We start from the raw sequence: 19,342 nt of genomic DNA on the forward strand, positions 1-19,342 counted from the left end.
GCTTACAACCAGAGGGGATTGTGGGTTTGGCAACATCACAAGTGCATGCGCTAGGAGGACAGCCCTGAGAGGGGTTTCCTTCTGCGTAGTGTTTCTGGGTAGGTCCAGTAGAAGCAGGAGGGACACGAGGGACACAGGCGGTCAGTCTGGTCAACAGAAAAGTGTCTGGGCTCTACATTCCCGGGCACAGATGAGAGGAGTAAACAAAGCCATTTTTGCTGAGACGTGATGGCTGTCTGCCATTTCTGCGCTGATGGATGAAGACGTGATATGTCCGTGTGTGTGTGTGTGTGTGTGTATAGCACTCACATGTTTATGTTTGTGTAGTGTGTGTGTGTGTTTGCACGTGCACGGATAACAAAGCTATGGACACCCCGGACAAACAGAGGAAGCTGTAGAAAGATAAGTGGCATAATATTTACAGCTGACAAGGAGGGCTGAGAGCAGACAGAGTCCGAATCCAGGCAGAAGTGTTAGTTCAAGAATTCATGATATGAATCCCACGCTGTGTGATGCAGAACCCTACTTTATTCCATTGTTCGTCTGTTGTTCCTATGGTTGCAAGCCAAGGAAGGGATGATAAAGATGTGAACAATGGGACTGCGATTTCTGCTTTGTGAAAGCTGTAATCCATGCCATATGCCACAACACTCTCCCAACAGACAACTTCCACTGTGGTCTTTGAACACAGGGGACCCCATTCCTCATTTTCTTGAGTTACCTCCCCCCATCCCTCCATAGATCTCTCTCTCTCTCTCTCTCTCTCTCTCTCTCTCTCTCTCTCAACCTGCAATCTCTCTGTATGTCTCTGTGTATTGCGTCCCGCTCTGTGCCCACAGGAGGGCAGCTGCTGGCTGGCAGGCTGGTTGGATGGATGGATGGGCACGGCACAGGCAGATAGAGCATGTAGACACACGCAAAGGCCTGGCTACCCAGCGGGAGAGATGGAGAGTGTGAGAGAGAGAGAAAGAAAGAAAGAGAGAGAGAGAGAAAGAGAGAGAAAGAGAGAGAAAGAGAGAGAAAGAGAGAGAAAGAGAGAGATGGAGAGATGAAAAGATGGAGAGGTGGCAAAATGTGAAGGGAGAACGCGGTTGAGGGAGAGACGCAGACAACCAACAGCAGAGACTGAGAGACTGGCATACCAGAGGGGGAAAAGGAAAAGTAGAGATGTAGAAAGAGGCAAAAGTTGTGTAAAAGAATAATATAAGTCTGAGAAACAGACACCAGAAGGAGAGGTGGCGAAAGACACAGAGATGAAAAGATGTGAGTGACAGAAAGAGAGAGAGAGACAGAGAGTGATGAGGGGAGAGGTAGAGAGAGAGAGGAGGTGAGAGGTACAGAGAGAGAGGGGGGGTGAGAAGTACAGAGAGAGAGGGGGGGGGTGAGAAGTACAGAGAGAGTGAAGAGGTGAGAAGTACAGAGAGAGTGAGGAGGTGAGAAGTACAGACATAAAAAAGGGAGAGGGAACACAGAGAGATGAGAGAAACAGAGAAGGCTTATTCTGATGACATCCGGTGTCATCACCCACATGGAACCTAAAAGGGGGCTGCGCCTTCTCATCTCTCCGAAAGGTAGAAACAATCTCACATCACAGAGAAGGAGGCACGACCCACTCCACTCACTGGCACTACTTGAGAGAGGGGGCAAGTGAGCGAGCCAACAGGAAGAGACTCATCTCATAGGGGCATGGCTGATGCACGGCCAAGGTCATAAAATACAGAACCCTGAACCCGAAGCGCTAAAGACTGAATGGACCTCAGCTCAACTTTTCCTGTTGAGATTTAGCCTTAATTTGCTAGTCTTCTGGTCAACTAATAATAGAGTGAGCATGGCGTGGGTAAACAATACATCTCAAACACCGACAGAAAAAACTGTTCACTTTGCTTTAATTCAGCTTCATAAGGAAGGTCCAGTCAGAAGGAGGGCCCTTTATCACGGTGGACACAGATGGGACAGGCACCAGAGGAGCCATAAAGGGATGACCATTCAGCTCAACCACTCAGATCGAATGCCTCTCTGGGACGTGTCACCTTTATGTGAATCGCTCCAGAGGGGCGTCAGGCGTGGAGGTGTAATCTCTATCGGCCATTAAGACCTCAGTTGTCATGGGGACTGACTGACAGTCCCCGAGGAGGGATTTGGGTGGAGAGGACGTACAGGAAAGGGTTGCCGGGTGTCCTCTCTGATATGTCACTCACATGGGCTGGGTGCTACTGAAGCGCTCACCAGAATCATGCATAGGGTTATTACCCTCTCAGTGAGATTACAGCAGCCATTACAGTGTGGGTGTGTGAGTGAGTGAGTAAGAGAGAGAATGTGTGTGTGTGTGTGTGTGTGTGTGTGTGTGTGTGTGTGTGTGTGTGTGTGTGTGTGTGTGTGTGAGTGAGTGAGTGAGAGAGTGTGTGTGTGTGTGAGAGAGACAGAAAGAGTATCTGCATTTCAGTTGTTCTTAATGTCTCGGACAACCACCAGTGATCTATCTGGTGGACAGCATGTTGACATTTACAGAGAGTTAGAGGTCACTATCAACAACACGGGTCAGGCTGTGCAATGTGTCCCCTGTGAACGACGGGGAATGGGGAATGGGATGGGGGATGGGGGTGGACCTGTGGGTCCCACGCCATACTGCTGAGAAAAAGGTGTTTCCATGGAAACCGGAACCTTTGTGTCTGTGCGACGGTTTGTCTGCTGTGACAATGCAAGTCCATTTTCCCCACTCCACATTTGGATGCAGATTGACATCTTCTGTCCAGAAGAACAGAGGACACAATGGCCACACGATTTCCATCCTTGATAACATTCACAGATTCAAAGGTGACATTGCACCGCCTGTGGTCTCACTGAGAAGAGGGAACAGAGGGTCATGGGGGTTATTGGGCTCTTCAGGAAAATAAAGCTCATGAATTATGAAAAAAAAAAAAAAATAATACTAAAAAAAAAAGGTAATGTTTCTTGCTGGAATATCAAGAGAGCATTTTGTGCAGTAGAGCGTGACAGAATTATCCATTAATTCTGATGAAAAAAGGAAAGTGGATGGCCAATTCTTTCGGAGCCAAGCACACGTTCCCAACTGTATCCCTGTTTGAAAGCACAGCATGCTTCTGTAGCGTAAGCACGACCATCTGTCTCGTGGTTCCTATGAACGTACAGGCAACCTTAGGGGTTTCTCTGCAGACGGGGACTGCAGAGTACTCTTCTGTGGTTGCTAAATCAATCTTTATCCTTTGATCACGCCAGGTCTCACTTGCTTGATTTCCATTCAACTATTTTATGCAAATAATTTTGAGCATTTGAATGTTTTTTTCATGATCCATCTTCAGTAGTGACTGACTTTTATATTTATTATGAGATAGCTGCATTCTCTACTATGCATTTTGCAGATTTTGCAGAATTATAACCCAACCATTGGGCAATGCATGTAAATATTTAACGATACGAAAGGCTGACATCTGTAGCCATGACGCAGCAAGAATCTCATAGTAATGCACACGTGTACATGTCATTGAGTTATTAAGGATGAAAGGAAAGTAGGGGAAGCCTACTTAACGTCTGATAAGGGCAGACTGATATCTCGGGCATGTGTAGGGTCAGTTAATCTACAATTTCTGGGTCAGGGTCAATCTGTGTTAGTTTAGAAATTATACCAGTACACTCTTTCTTGAAGTGGCAGTTTCAGAAGCATTCATGCAAGAGGATGAATGAGTGATGAGTAGAATCAACTAGATTCATTTCTGATATGCATGAGTGAAAAGCCTTCAGTTAACCTCTCTTCCTTCTGTTCATCTTTCTCACTCTCTCTGTAATATTACGTAACGTATACCTATATAATACGTAACATATACCTAAACCTATTTCTGTGCTGTTCTCTCTCTCTCTCTCTCTCTCAGATACCATCCGGCAAAGTGGCAGAGAATAGTTAACTCGTCGTTCTGCCACGCCAAGACCGTGAAGTGTGAGGAGAGGATTAGAGCTAAAAATACCTCCATTTTGACAGAGAGGCTTTGTGCTGCTGTAATGTGTTGTGACGGAATGCAACTCCCCGTCTTCGAGAAAATAAAGACTGTAGCTCACTTTATGAAATAATCAGGCGACACGCTGTCATCCGAAACTGGAACTGGCAGTGGTTCCCAGAAGAGATGCTGGAAGACCAATACAATGTCCACTGGTCATTGGTGTGGGGTTGTGGCAATGGTCAGAGCACTCCCAGTCTGATCACATTTACCGCACCAGGAATCCACACTCCCACGCAGTGTGTGTGTGTGTGTGTGTGTGTGTGTGTGTGTGTCAGGCCACTGGTTCATTACTCTGTGCAATCCTGCCCCGCTGCTGACTGATGAAAGCTGTCCCGCTTGGGGTAAACATATCGTAAATTCTCCCCAGCAGACAGAGCAGCCGCCAGGCTAACCCACAAAAGGCAGCTGTTCAGAAAGGGGTTTGGAGGTCATCACCTGTCACGGCGCACGTTGCCAGATCACTTCATGATTCCAGGCCACCGTTGTGAACGAGTTTACAGGAAGAGCTTGCAAACTGGACATTTATGCTTCCTGAATAGACTAGCTTGTTGAATTACTTACAATGAAAGCCGGGGAAACTATGCATTATCATCCTTGTTGAATTAACTGTGAAGAGCTGAGATGAAACCTGCAGAAGACTGAATGTGATTCCAGCTGACAGTTATAAAAACCAAGGGAAACTCTACCAATGGTAATGCTCCATTAGCTAGCAGCTGTGACTGACACAGTCAATCCAGCTGCAGGTCTTGGCAAAAATAACAAAGTGTACTACAAAGATATAATGAGGGCCAGTCACCAACTGACTTCATGGATCTGACAGCTCTCTAACAATTTGTTTCTGCCTCTGACCACAGAGAGATCTGTCTCGTTTCAAATGAAGGTCTCGAGCAGCGGGGTTGACTAAGCGCTGAGATCACTGTCTGCCACTCCGCAAAGCAAGTCCAGATGAGTTGGTAGCTGGAGTGACGAAAACATTAACCTCAACACAACGACGTCACTCTACTAACTTTATTACACCATAACAGATGTTTTTCCTTGGCAGTGAAGTCCACTGTATTTCACCTTTGGCAGTGTTGCTTTAGATAATATAAATATTTTATAAAGATATTTTATAAAGCTCTCTTCCAAACTCACCTGCAGACGAGTGTGGCGATGATGACACACCAGGCGGTGCAGCAGCAGTCGGCGCTGGAAGTCTCCTCGCTCTTCTTGCACCGGCAGCACAGCCACAGCGAGTAGAACAGCAGGAAGAGGAGGTCCACCGCCAGGCAGGCCAGCGCCACACCTCCCACCAGCAGGATGGCCTGAGCGGAACGACAAGCACAGGAGAGATCATGCCATCATCCCATCATGCAAGAGGACAGATTTGATAAGATAGCAGTAGAGGGAAGATCTAGGATGAACTCAGTGATGAACTCAGTGATGAACTCAGTGTTGGAATAGGGGTTTTGGCCTGCAATGTTGCCACTTAATACCAATGGTTCAAGCAATTCAGGAAGCTTTGACTCATGTTTATTTATTTGCCCTACAACACAAATCAGAAAGACTGAGCCTAAGAAGCTTTTAAAGGCCCTGAGAAACAGCTTTCAAATCTGACAGCGAACAAATATGCTTAACCGTTAAGAATTTATTTCATATGAAATCAACGTAATGTTACTCTGAATTTCATTATGACCCAACAGTTTGGAGACGGGCTCAAACAAAGGGCAGATGACCATCACTGAATGAACACCTCTGTGCTGCAATTCACCATTACTACAAATCCACACACACACACCCAATCTAGCAGAGTGGCGGCAGCAGTGCCTTCACAGATGATTAATCTCACTTTGCGTCTGATCCACTGGCCCTGTTTCGAAGGTTCACCACCGGACAGTTCTCACTTCGCTACCCATCTGTTCACTCACGAGCACGTCTGTCCTCAAACACCAGGACAACACGGAAGGGATAGTAACCTCCAAATGTTATCTTGCCAATACTGGTTGTGGATCTATATATTTACTTAGTCTGTGATCTGTGTGAACAAATGGTCTTTTAGACACAGAAATGACTCCAGACATACGCACAGGTGTGTCAGAGAGTTAAGGGTCAATGGGGATGTGGCTGTTTCTATTTTTAGCCAGGAGCAAGAGGCCAAGCTCCTGTCACTCAGGGGATTTCGCTTAAAAATGGTTAAGCAGTTTTAGTCCTGCAAATCTCTGTTGTCTAGTACTGCACAGATTCCTGACCAGCACCGACAGTGACGTCTCGCTCCTGCCCAACCACACTGCAGATGCAAACGAGATGAGGAATGGTGGTCGGTAACAATCCATTAGGCCTAATCCCCGACGGACTGTCTGAACTCATGTTTCCTGCGGAGCGTTTGAAAACCACCAAAAAACACATCACTAATAGTTCCACTCTGTGCCTTTCAACAGCTGCCAAGCTGTCCGTCAAGCTCTTGCACTGTGATCATAGGCAGGTCGGGGGGGGGCCTATTGTGTCTGCTCAAAAAGCCCAGACCCCAGAGGCTTTATTAGTCTTTGGAGAGCACTGGGTTTAGATATCACATGACTCCAGCTATGAAGAAAATGCATGTCTGCATGTCTCATGCAGTCTGACGACACAAAGGAAAGCATGGAGGGCTGAAGCCAAGGCCTTTGGCCTCTTTGTTTTGCCTGCTTTGGACAAAGTGTGTGGCATGTCCGTTACCTACTGACCCCAGAATGAGAACGAATAGTTCTCTCCTCTGGCTAAGGGATGAATAAAGCACACCGACATCTAATGACGCCATGCATCATTTAAGATGATAGATCTTATTGGTCCTGCCCCATGGCCCTGTCCTAACCAATGGAGGCTGAGCCTCACTAAGTGACTCAAACGTTCATTGAATTTCAGTGGCACTTGTGCAGGGGTCTTTTGGGGGAAAGAGAGATCACACAGGGCTTGGACAGCAGCAGGACCAGCCTAGAGACCTATCTGGGACGGAGGAGGCAGCAGGACAAGCCTAGAGAACTATCTGGGACGGAGGGTAGAGAGAATGTTTTACTTCAGCTCCCCTCCTTTTCCTGTTTCTGCTGATTTAACAGCTCCCATGGAAAGGTACCCATTATTACTGCTGAGCAAAGGCAGATGTTTTGCATTTGCACTTTGTAAGATTTCTATGTGGGTTATTAGGGGGGCAAAAAAGGAAACGGCTCCTAAAACATTCAGCCCAGTTCCTGCAGGCTTAGCCCAACAAGGAGCCTATAATTAGACTTCATGTTTTGGTTGTCTACCATGTTCACCGGCAGTGAGCTATGAACAAAGGGCTGTCCATTCTTGTGTGATAGCAGATCAAGGGGAAATGGTGGACCAGCCAAATAATCCACAATTCATTTGAAGCCTTTTGCCTTCTGGATTTCATTTTTTTTTTCACTGACTGAATGGCATTCCAGAGGGGCAGCTTAAAAACAGACTGTGCAAGTCATAATTTTGTCTTTTTCATTAGCCTGCGATCTTCAGCCTGGCTACAACCTGGTGCCAATATGCGGGCAACATGTTGGACTCATTTCGTTAAACAAACCCAGTGAGAGAGGGTAGATATTTAAAACAATGAGAATACCACAAACAAGTCCTACTACAAACAAGTCCAACCACAAACCAAGTCTATTTGCAACCAAACAATCTGAATACAAATATGCACACTTCATCTCCCATGATTCACCAGACAGCGAGAGTGGAATTAAACAGGTAAAGGAGATGGCAAACAAGACAAGTTTGGTCCAATGCCGAACTGGAAGAGCTGCCCATGTCCGTTTATGAAACTATTAATAGCAGCTTTAAATGTCTTCATTTTCAAAGAACAAGAGCTCTTGCCAATGCGGGTCCATTAGCAAGGCCCGGAAATTATGCAGTGCAAGAGCTCTGCATTAAGGGCTAATTGGGAAACAGCACTATCGCAATGAATACATTGGTGCTATTCATTTGAGAAAATAGCACTGTAATTACTAGAAGGGCACTCAGAGAGATGTCTGCCAAAGCTGTATGCCATACAGTGCAACGTTAGCAAAAGTGAAACTACATTTGTGGATTTCATGAGTTCTTCCTTGGCCCATGCTACACCTTTCCACAAAGTTTCATGAAAATTGGGCTGGTAGTGTTTGTGCAATCCTGTTTACAGACAAAACAAACAAACAGACAAAACAAACAAAGAAACTGACAAACTGCACTGAAAACATAACCTCCTTGGCAGACGTAATAAGGCCAATGACCACTGACCTAATGTCAGTGAACACTAACAGTTAGCCTATTCAAACACTTTCAGTTCTCACTCTCAGTTTCTCAGTTTGTATATCTAATGAAAGAAGGCAGTTAAAAAGTTTCCAAAACAAAGTTTAAAACACAAAACAAAAAGTGGGTTGAGCCAGAGAACCTGCTGAGGAGCAATCTTTCAAACGCCTGTTCAGGGGACCACCGTCAGCAAGGGCACGCTGCAATATGTCTGGTGCACGGCTCACGCTCACCCGACAGGCAGTCAGATGTCATATGGTGTGGGCACCCAATTATTGCACAGGACCTGATGTGAAAAGGCGCCCATCTGCTGACCTTTGAGGGCCTGGGGGCCTGTGAGTGACTGTGCATGACAACAGGAGAGATGGAGTGTAGTGGCACAGAGAGAGAGAGAGAGAGAGAGAAGGAGAGAGAAAGGAAGAAAGAGAGAGAGGAGGAGAGAGAAAGAAAGAAAGAGAGAGAGGAGGGGGTGGCAGAAGAATGAGAAGAAGAGAAAGTGAGAGGAAGAGAGCAATGAGAAGGAAAGTGCTTGTGCATCATTGTGAGAAATGACTTTGGCACAACACACTTGCGCTCTCTGTGCAGAGTCCATTTAATATGTAGGTCACACTGCTGTGATGCTCCGCTCCGCCCCCTCCCTCCCTCTCCCTCCTTCACTTTTTTCCTCTTTTTTATTCATGCCTGTGAGAAACGGTCAGCAGCTTTGACTGTAATTACCCAGATTCTGATCGCAGACTCTCTTTCTGACTTTCATGAATTTTCTGCTGGGGAAGGTTTATAAAACAGGAAAAACGCCTACTCCTGACACTCTTTAACACACAGTAATCTCAGGCAGATTATCCTAATGGACCACCTCCCGTGACTCTGTCAGTGAATGGAATGGAGGCCAGCCTTGCAGCGGAGGAATCTGACCGAGTGGCGAGCCAGCTCTCACGCAGTCCCCAAGGGCAAAAAGTGACCTTAATTATGGCCAGTTTGCTGGAGTTGAACACACATCAATGGTTGCCATTGCCGCCTTCCACTCAAAAGCATTACTGCAGACATCTACTCTATTGATTGAAAAGCTATAGACACAGTTACAGCTGGGATTAGCAGTGTGTATTTTTTTTTTTCGCTGCAAAGCTGCTGCTGGATGATGCTACACGTTTGCTGGCATCTACTGTGCGGGCCACAGACAGCGGTAGCATAGCTAGCCTAATTCAATCCAGACGTCTGAGTCAGCAGTGAGAATTTCTAATGTTGTCTGTGCAAGCTGTTTAGAAGGAGCGCTTAAAAAATGCTTTTGGTCTTCCACAAGCATCCCTCTTTAACTCTGCAAGGGGGAATGGGGCCTTGTGCACAGCCGTTCCTTTTTCCTTCAGCTGTGAACCAGTCAACCAGTGGGAATGATGAGACTGCAATTCCCCTTCCCCCAGAACAAAGTTGTGGTATGTAGCCTGGGCTAAAGTCCTGAAAACATACATCACAAGAGGCATCCCAAATCGCAGCTCGCATTTATGAACAAGGAAAGGATGAAAACCCACACACTGATTAAGAAAATAGGCTACATCAAAGAGATATGTAGAGTTTTCCTTCTCAAATCTCCCCCCAAAACTCCATCCCCAGTGGGGGAGCTTTCGTATTAAATCCTGCAGACTAACAACTTGAATCAGGGAAGTAAAAATCCTTGTTAAGTTACAGAGCAGGCCTTTGTTTTCTGAGAGAGAGAGAGAGAGAGACAAGAGCTCATACAGTATTTTAGAGCTATAGAGTAGAATAGAGTACATTTACCATTTCCTCCACAAGCCCTACACCAAAGACCCCTGTCTAATGATGAATCCTAGAACAAGGCATCTTTATACTACATAAGTCATGAAATGCACTACTTGACAAATCTAGATTAGGAAGACAGGAAAAAAAACCTCTCAAGAAACAGCAGCCATAATCTAGTCCACTGCCATCAGCAGTGGAAAACTTGAATTTGTTTTTACAGCAACATTGTTTTCCTCAGGTCGATTTCTATTGGATTCTCTGATGAATCTCTTGCTGCTGGAGCGTCTCATTATTGTTTCACCTCACACTCAAGTCAGCCTTTAAACAGGTCAGCTCACGGTCTCCTGGGCTGACTAACGGTGAGTCCTCCATTTAGGAAGCCTATAAATCTATGCTGCAGTTGGAGAGCTAGGTCCATGGCCATGACTCTAAAATGAGTCTCTCCCTAAACACCCCTCCAGACCCTAACCAATCATCATGATTCATCTTTTTTTTTGCACTTGGAGACAGTGTTGGTTCCCCACATTCTCTGGGGAAAAAATGTGAAGCTGTTTACACTGTGGTTTCCGAAGCGACAGGGGACTGATGAGATCGCATCTGGGACGAGGGAGGCATGTGCTGGTGGTATAGTGCTGAAAGATACCACCAACCTACCACACACACACACACATTGGGGCAATAAAGCCTTTGAAGACAGCTGGTCTCAGGAAATAAATAAATAAGACCACACACCCACACCCATCCGTTAACACCATATGAAGACTGTGAAAAAAGATATGGCCATACTGTGCACAATATATCTTCTACCTCCCCTATGCCTCATTATGCTTTTTATGGGCAAACCTCCTCACAAGCAACAGTTCCACTTACTGCTCACTTTCAGGAATTTACTTAGAACATGTCCGACCAAAACATTCCTCTTGCTCAGGCTGGCAAATAATGCCAAACGGCCAGAGAAGGCAACTGGCAAGACATACCACTGAGAGAAACAGCTAGCGCTTCCTGTCTGGACTGCTGACAACAAGTTCTTGTCAGTTTGTGTCAAAGCCTGGGTAAAACAGGCTGACAAAACAGATTAGCACGCCTTCCCCCAGCTCGCGTTCCCGGGCTTCAAAGAACACTCTTTTCCTTCCGCACAGTGGAAAGAGTGATGGAATAATTGAAGAAATCAGGTGAGGTGTCCCCCCCTTTTGGGTAGTAAGGAGACTGGGAAATCGGAGGGTGTTCTCCCAAAACTCACCCCCCCTGCCCCACAGCATCTAATCTCGAAACCAGCCAGAGCGTTCTCAAACCTCCCCCACACATGGCCATGGGACACGGCGTGGGTGTGGGAAAGCCTGTTGCAGTGCGTTGGGGCATGTTAACCCTTGCAGCAAAGCATAACAGGCGGACTTGCACTATTCTGGGAGAATAGCAAAATTAGCCTACGGGCTGGCTGGTGGGAAGGTCATGCCAAAATCACTATGCCTGACTAGAGGAATCATGATATTTTTCACTAATGTGGAGCCATTTTTAATTGTAGCTGACTAAAAAAAAAGTCTAATATAAAACCAAATATTTAAAACCAATGGGTTAAAAACAAATATTTTGGCAAACCGTTGGCTTCTTAAAAGAGAACACATGCTTCTTGATTCAGCTAACAAGTTTTGGAAAGAGAAGTGAGAAAACAGAGTGAGAAGACAGCCCTAGATCTGCTAATTATTTAATAGCTAGACCTTATAGACCTGAGTCCATGAGCCCAAAACAGGGCATTTCAATCCTATTACAGTCAACAGGTTCCACCACCTAATCTGTCTCTTTAAAGGGGTTGGACTGTCTACCCAGTGACATGGGATTAATAGCAATACAACGGCATGGAATCCCACCGAGGGACCCTTATGGTCACGGAGAAACTCAAGAAAGTACTCAGGCACTAGTAGATTTAGTTTGATATAATATGATTGGGATCTGCACTGTAACCATTTCTTGCTTGGTTCAGAGGGCTTGTGAGGCCAACACGAGCTCTCAGTCTGATCTATGATTTGTTTTGACTGGGATTTTTGTTTGGCCAGCCAGTCACAGCTTTGACCGGCCTAAGCCCCTAGGCATTCTGCCTGTGTTGTCTCGCTAGACCCTGTGACCTGTTGAGGCACGGCTCTTCTACCCCCTGCCCTGTCCTTAGCCCTGTCTGTTCATACCCAAACGTGAACAGCTCCAGTCTCATCCATCATGACGACCCCTCCCATCCTCCCATCCTTCCATCCTCCCATCCTTCCATCCTTCCATCCTCCTCCACTCGCCCCCCCTACCCCAATCCTTCTGACTGATTCTTGACTCCCCCCCCCAAATAATCACACTTGGCTTTTGTAGACAACTCTAGTGAAAGCTGTATTGTCCGCTCAAACTTCTCACAGCTTTGGCCTTGGCGAGGAAGTCTTCAGGGAAGGGGGAGGGTGCATGTCTCAGCCTCCAGGAAAAAAAAAAAACATTCTCAGTCTTGTTCAGTGTCACCATCTCAATCGACCACTTAGTTGACCCGGTGTGGAGATAAGTGAGGTAGTGTTGGGGCCGTGGGAAAAAAAATTGCTCACATCTAAGAGTTTAATGATTATTCAAACAAGCAGACTGGGCAGTTGATCGGGTACTTGCCAAAAAGGGAAAATTGGGGCAAAGTTTAGTGATAAAGCGCATCAGGAGAAGAGGGGAGGGTATTGCTGAGGCTTAACCCTTACATCCCTGACCTGACATGCTCAATCTTTTTTAGATCCCTTGAACAAGTGCCACACCGCAAAGAACAGGGGGGCCTAGCCCCTCCACCACACACATCCTCGTCAGCTGTGCAGACTGTTACCTTGCCTGCCCCCCCCCCCCCCCCCCTCCCTGGTTCAAAAACACTTCAACACCAGCACCAGTGAAGTAGAAGGCAGGCGATGAGGAGTGAAGCATGCAAGTGGACACTGTGTAATGCTAGTTTCTGCTGTGCCACTCAGCCTCTCTAGCTGTCAGGACGCTGTTATGGGGGGAAGGAACGCTACAGGGGGAGAAGCCAGAGGAGGGAGCGAAGAGGAGAGAGGCAGAAAGAAAGAGAGTTCCAAGACCATGATCACAACAAGACCAAATCGCTCAACAAAGAGAGAAAGAGCAATTGTGAGAGAGGGGAAAGGAAAAGGATTGAGGATATGGAAATCCAGTGGGAAGGTACTAGGTCATAAGGGACATAATTAAAAAAGCCGGGCCTCAGCCTGCCAGCTCTAATCTTTGCCTTAGAGCATCTAATTACTCACTGGCACACTTTCCTCAGACAAAAACTGTCTACTGAAAAAGCCAAAGAGCAGACCACAGGGCAGAATCTCGCAACGGTCACTGTGACGATACCCATAGAGTGGGCAGAGATCTGTAAATAAAAGCTGACTGCCTATTCCCCGTTACGTCAATCCTCATTCAAACCAACAATGATGAGGGCAATACTTATTCATTACTAGTAGCTGATTAAAGACTCCAATAAGTCAGATCTACGGACAAGACTGGGACAGGTTTCCTGCCTGCGCAGAATGCCGTCATAAGAATGTGCTTAAAATACATTTGAGGTAGGGGTCTTTAAACCAGAGCAGGGGCGGTCATCATCCCTAAGAGGCTCAACTTTAGCCCTTTACACTGGGCCACGCCAACTCAGGTATGAAATACCACAGGTTCACAGGGGTCAGCATACCTACATTCCACAAAAAGTGTCTTGGCAATTAGGGATAATTAGGCTAATAAGGCATAAGGATGCATCAGAAATGAAAGACACCATGACACTGACATCCTGCGCTCTTAAAATATGTTTAAAAAACAAACAAAACAAAAACAAGCATTTTAAACACAGTCACTAAAGGCAGATGCCAGAAGTCTTACAACTAAGAGGTTATCTGAGGCTTTGCAGCCAAGAAAGCAAAGTGTTGGCGGGCGGTACTTCCTTTCTCCCTGATGGGCCATCAAGTGCCAGCGGGTAAAACCCTCTTATTTTTGTTCTGGCTGTGTAACCTCTGTGTAAGTGATAGCATCGGAGAGCGCAACAGAGAGCTGGTTCCAGCATCTTCGTTCCTTGCTATGCAAGAGCCTACTGAGCTTGACCAGTTCAGACAACTCTTGTCACATGCTATGTGCAGTGTGTGTCATTTCATCCACTGGCTACTGACAAAAACTGATCCAGTCTTAGCTTTTTCTCTTGGTGGGTAAGATATTAATTTAATGAAGCCAAAAAGCATCCAGTTCTGTAAGGATGTTGCATGTTTTATGGGGCAGATTTCTTTGCATGTCTCTCAAATCCTCCTCCACAATTCAGTGCGTATCCACAGCCAGATGTGTGATCTTGGTAAAAAAAAAAAAGGCCTCGGAAGCCTCTCCGACCTTTCTACTCCAATAGAATTATTTACATAGCAACTTTATGCAATAGAGCTACATAATTGAATTATTAACAATGAAATCAACATTTTAATTTTAGCACCCAAAAGTTGAATCTATCTTCATTACTACAGATTGGTAGCCTGACGATGTCATACTCATAATTCTAGTCAGAATATGAGTCTGATACCGCTCCAATGGGCTGTGATTATGGGGCGTGTTTCAACCGAACCAGGAAAAAAAATGCCTCTTCGCTCAATTGGATATATCTAGAACCAATCAGAGCAACGTAGTATGACCATAACGTAGACCATGGGGCCAGCTGATACTTTAAACTTTTACCGGATCCCGTAGGAAGGACGGCAAAAACATCTTTTCGATCGACAAATGCCTTGATCGCGTTTCTCTGTTCCTCTTTCAAAATGAATGTGCTGTCAATGTCTTCTAAAACAGACTCGAATCACCACTTCAGCTCTCCAATGGCAGCCATGTTTGTTGAAAACGAATTCACCCCAAAAGCTCTTTGGTGACGTGGTTGATTACGTTACGGTTGATCATATGTCCATCATCGTATAAAGCCCGCCTTGACAATTTGATTGGTACGGCAATGTCTGTCCGCAGATAATTTCTCCTCAATGGAGTAATGCCAGACCGAACTTCCCAACCAAAAAATGTGTGGGCGGGGCTAAGTTCAGTCTGGTATCCAGGCTAAATGATTGGTAGTATGATCACACATGAAAGGCACTCTGAATATAGTTTCAGCTAGGGCTCCTTAGTTTGACTTATTGCTTGTTTCCCATGCTCTGAGTTGAGTGTTCCAGGGGCTAAAGAGCAAATGAATGGGTACAAACATCCTTTTAAAGGTTTCACACCACCGTTTAAGTGACCTGACAACTTAGATGGCCCCCGACAACTTCCGCTTTGAAGCTATGAATGGCTGCTCTCCCAATATGTTCCAGTAATTAAAACACAAGCAGGACCAGCAGCTGTGTTTGCTCTAGGCATTTCTCATATATCGTCTATAAAAAGAGTGCAAAAGGAGAACATTGGTGACAACAATGTTCTTTTTCCTACAAGGACATGGAACACAGCAGAAGTGGTCAATTACAATTTGAGATCACATCTTTGTAATGTTTAGCTCCGACCCAAAATAATGAAGTAAAAATAGGATCACTCAAAGATGACACTCATCCTCAAAGATATTCAGCATGGGCCACCAGGCAAGAGATACTCTCTACTTTTAAGTCTAGACCTAAGACATTCCTCTTTATTACTACCCAAGGTTAGGGATGGTGTGCGGAGGTCCAGCACTCAGTGCAGAGCCTCTGGTGGAAAGGGCTGCCCTTGCTGTTGCCTCTAGCGGTTGGTATGATCAGCTCCAGACCATCCTCACAGTGGTGTCGGACCAGCATACAGCATCCCTTATTTATGCTACCATAGACCTAGGCTGCAAAGGATATGTCATGCCGCACAACTTCTCCACTATCAGCTGTTCTTTAACCACTACTTTGAATGCTGGCTCTCTCCATTTGCATTGCTATCAATCTCATATGCATCATTCATATTCCATTTTGTGTGTTTCATGTAATCTTCTAAGTATAATGTATCTATGCTGCATATATGCTAATGTGTTTATCCTAATGCATGTATGAATATATGAGCTGGGTGAACCATCCCCTTGATTGGGATATTTAACCCAATTATGCTGGGCTGCTCCCATGCAGACACGTGCACCAACACCCTCCCCTTCCTTTACCACACAAACATCAAAGAGAGTGAGAAGCAACCACATGCCCCACACCCAATAACAAACACGAAAAAGTTATTACCACGCCCATTAGAAGCAAGAGAAAGCCTTTCATGCCCGCATCTCACTGGATACCAGCACAAGTTCACATGAATAAACCATGTCTGTGTATAATTAAGAGATACCCTTGATTTCAGACCGTGTCATTATTCACCAAAAGCACTCTAACAAGCTTACTCATTCCATGGCTTTACAACAGACTGCATGTCACCTACTTAATTCTGACACAGAACAAAGGATTCTGAAGTTTGTACAACTGATAGCCAAATAACGAATTATACAGCAAGCTGATAGGTATAGCCCTAATTAAAGCCACAATCTTGTGGTACAAAGGTTATTTGGATCTCATCACAACCGGTGGGCCTTTGCAGAATAAAACACGTCGCCTAGGTGGACTTTGATGGGCAGCGTATTGGCATTGGCAGTGTACTGCTAGGTCTGATGTCCACAAACATCAACCTGTTTTTTAAAGTCTTCAGTCCGGTGTTCTGAATCCCTTTTCAGCCAACAGTGTCCCACCCAAAACTGACTGTAGAAATACCAACCTATCTCTTACCCTTATAATTGAGTAATTGAAAGGGTTGAATGAGTAATTAAAATGTTCAAAGTTGGGTAATGTTTCTTATTCATTCAACACTAGGATACTTCTTGAAAGTATGCCACAACATACAAAAGTGCTCTCCATTTCCTATGGGCGATTGTGTGATCACAAAGGTGCAACTCAGATTAATAAACCAACTGGTAAACAATTACATTGTACATCGGCTACAGCAGCAGAAAAAGTTGGAGTTCCACTTCACATCAAGACAAACTACAAAAGAGATGTAATGTACTTGGTGTAAAGTTGTTTTGAGTATCACTGAGTTCATCACCAAAATATCCTAGCTGTGTTAATAGGCATGAGCAAGATGTAACATCTGAATAGACAGAATAGAGTCATCTTCGACTTACCTGTTGGTATGAGGAGTCCTCGGGACGAAAATCACTGCTAGTTTGCTCGAACTGTAGATTGAAGTGAGGGATTCGGTGAAGCAAATTAACCCACCAAGGCGGAGAATAGTTCACGACGGCTGCCATAATGATTGTTCCGAAAATGATACAGACTCAGAAAATAAACGAGTTGGCAAGCGTCGAGGAAGTGTTTAGTCTAGCACTATGTTCAGTACCAGACCTACGCTGGATAACGTGTAGAACGTGTTAGGACTCAGCGTTCTCTGGTGTTGGTTGGCAAAATAAAATCTAGACACAATTGTAACACTGTGTTTCTAGATGTGGAGAATACTATGTATCTAATTATTAAAATGAGGCAAATGTCTAGAGCAGAAACGTTAAAGAGAACATGCCTGGTTCATGGTTTTCCTTGTTAGCGATCGGCTAGCAAGCTACAAATGTCAACTACTGCACCCGTGTAATAAATCTAGCGTTGGCTAGCTAATTCACATTGTTAGCTATTTTAGCTGGCTCTAAACTAAGGTTGATGCCCTGGGTCTGACTCGTACTACCTCCCGCCTCCAAGGTAAACAAGCTCTATGGAGCCAGCTGATCCCTATGTACCTGAAGATTTTATGTAAACCTCATTATTCTAAGTTTACCGGTAGGCTACACACTTCTAACACCACAGTCTGCCTTGGCAAGCTAAAATACCACTGCCACCGTTTCCCTGCAATTAAGCTAGCTAACCAGCTTTCTCTGTGGAGAGACAGCGATGACGTAGTGCAAGGACAGCTAGCTTGCTACCTTGGCTGTTAGCTAGCTGCCTATTGTTGTGAGAGGCAGCCGTAACTATCAAGATCCGTAATGCCTCGACTTCCTCATTTTGGCTGGTGTTTTATTCCGCTTCTTAATCTACTATGTAACGTCCAGTTTATCTAGACACTTTCAATTTGTCCTCCCGAGGCAGCTGACCACTTGAGTGAGGTCCTTGTTGCTCTTCTCTCTGTAATTTCTTTAACTTCCAATCCTGTTGATTACCGAGATCCCCTCATGCCTATCGGTTATGTTCTATACCTGGTGATCGCTCGCACAGATACCACTAGCTAGCTAGTTTTCTAGGTCGCCCCAAACACCGAGTCCGTATCTTGAATCGACGTCCTTTGTTCTGTCCGGTGTTCGCCAATGAATCGGTTTACAGTCAGAGAACTCCCAAACAGTGAAGACAACACCGACCAGCTATCTACAGCTGATTCAGCTCAAGGCAAACTCCACCAAGCAATGCCTTCAAGCCGTCCCCTTGTCAATCTCAGCGTCAGTGTATTCACACCAAATGGGTAACCTAGAAAATGTACTGCCTTACAGCGACATCTGCTGACTAAACGTATGAATGTAACGATTTGCCAGTATAATAATTGAGAACCATTTTACTCTTCTCATAACCTGACCATAGTAGCCTATGCCTTACATATAGCCTACTATTTTGAAATAACACTAGGCCTATTTATATGAGCCCTGATTTGCGTTCATCTATTTGTATTACATGTAATTAGGCTAGTTATACATGCCCATGGATTTATAAACTGCAGGCCTATACTTGGTCAGTGTGTCAGATACTTGATGTGTGGTAACCTCAATATGGTGTTTGGTGGTATATGCCTTTTAGGCCTTGTATGATATTCCTCTTATTTATGCACAGCTACAAAATTTTATTAAATTAAATAGATTAGTAATCTATTAATAGGTAACAAATGCTTACCCCTGCCTTTGAATATAAATTAAATCAAAACCTTGAGCATTTGAAAGTTCTTAAGTATAAGCTTTTTATTTATTTGTCATTCAAACAAAGAAATCCCATAAAGCCGCTCTACCATACTCTTTGATTATCTAAACATTTTGTTTTCTTTTCAAATTTGCTCCTCATTGTCCTGGCTTGCTTAAGCGACTGATCACTGCAAACTCCTGGAAATAAATCCCTGTTCATTGTTTACCCATCTTGATTTGCCCCTGAGACCATTTAAGACCCCAACGTTTTAATATGGCCCTCAAAAGTAACTCCCTTTTTAAATTGAAAATAGACTATATTATCTGTTAAAAGGCTATTTTTATATAAACCCTCAATCAAACTTTTTATTATTTTTTCTATTTTTGTATTAACTTTACTTAATGTAGAATGTCTACACTCATAATTTCACACCTGAAATGTTTTATTGAAGGATGTGTCAGG

At 44.8% G+C, this 19,342-nt stretch overlaps 1 protein-coding gene across 1 annotated transcript in view; it reads right to left on the reverse strand.

The window, feature by feature from the left end:
* Positions 1-18,446, reverse strand: part of ttyh3a (tweety family member 3a) — a 49,672-nt gene extending 31,226 nt beyond the window's left edge. The window contains exons 1-2 of the mRNA XM_031566423.2: positions 17,137-18,446; positions 5,148-5,317 (exon numbers count right to left, since the gene is read on the reverse strand). Of these exons, the coding sequence (XP_031422283.1) occupies positions 5,148-5,317; positions 17,137-17,262 (296 nt within the window). The 5' untranslated portion in view covers positions 17,263-18,446. The remainder of the gene's footprint in view (positions 1-5,147; positions 5,318-17,136) is intronic.
* Between the last annotated feature and the right edge of the window lie 896 nt (positions 18,447-19,342).

Source organism: Clupea harengus, chromosome 1 (genome assembly GCF_900700415.2).
Source record: "Clupea harengus chromosome 1, Ch_v2.0.2, whole genome shotgun sequence".
In the NCBI taxonomy this organism is placed as follows: Eukaryota; Metazoa; Chordata; class Actinopteri; order Clupeiformes; family Clupeidae; genus Clupea; species Clupea harengus.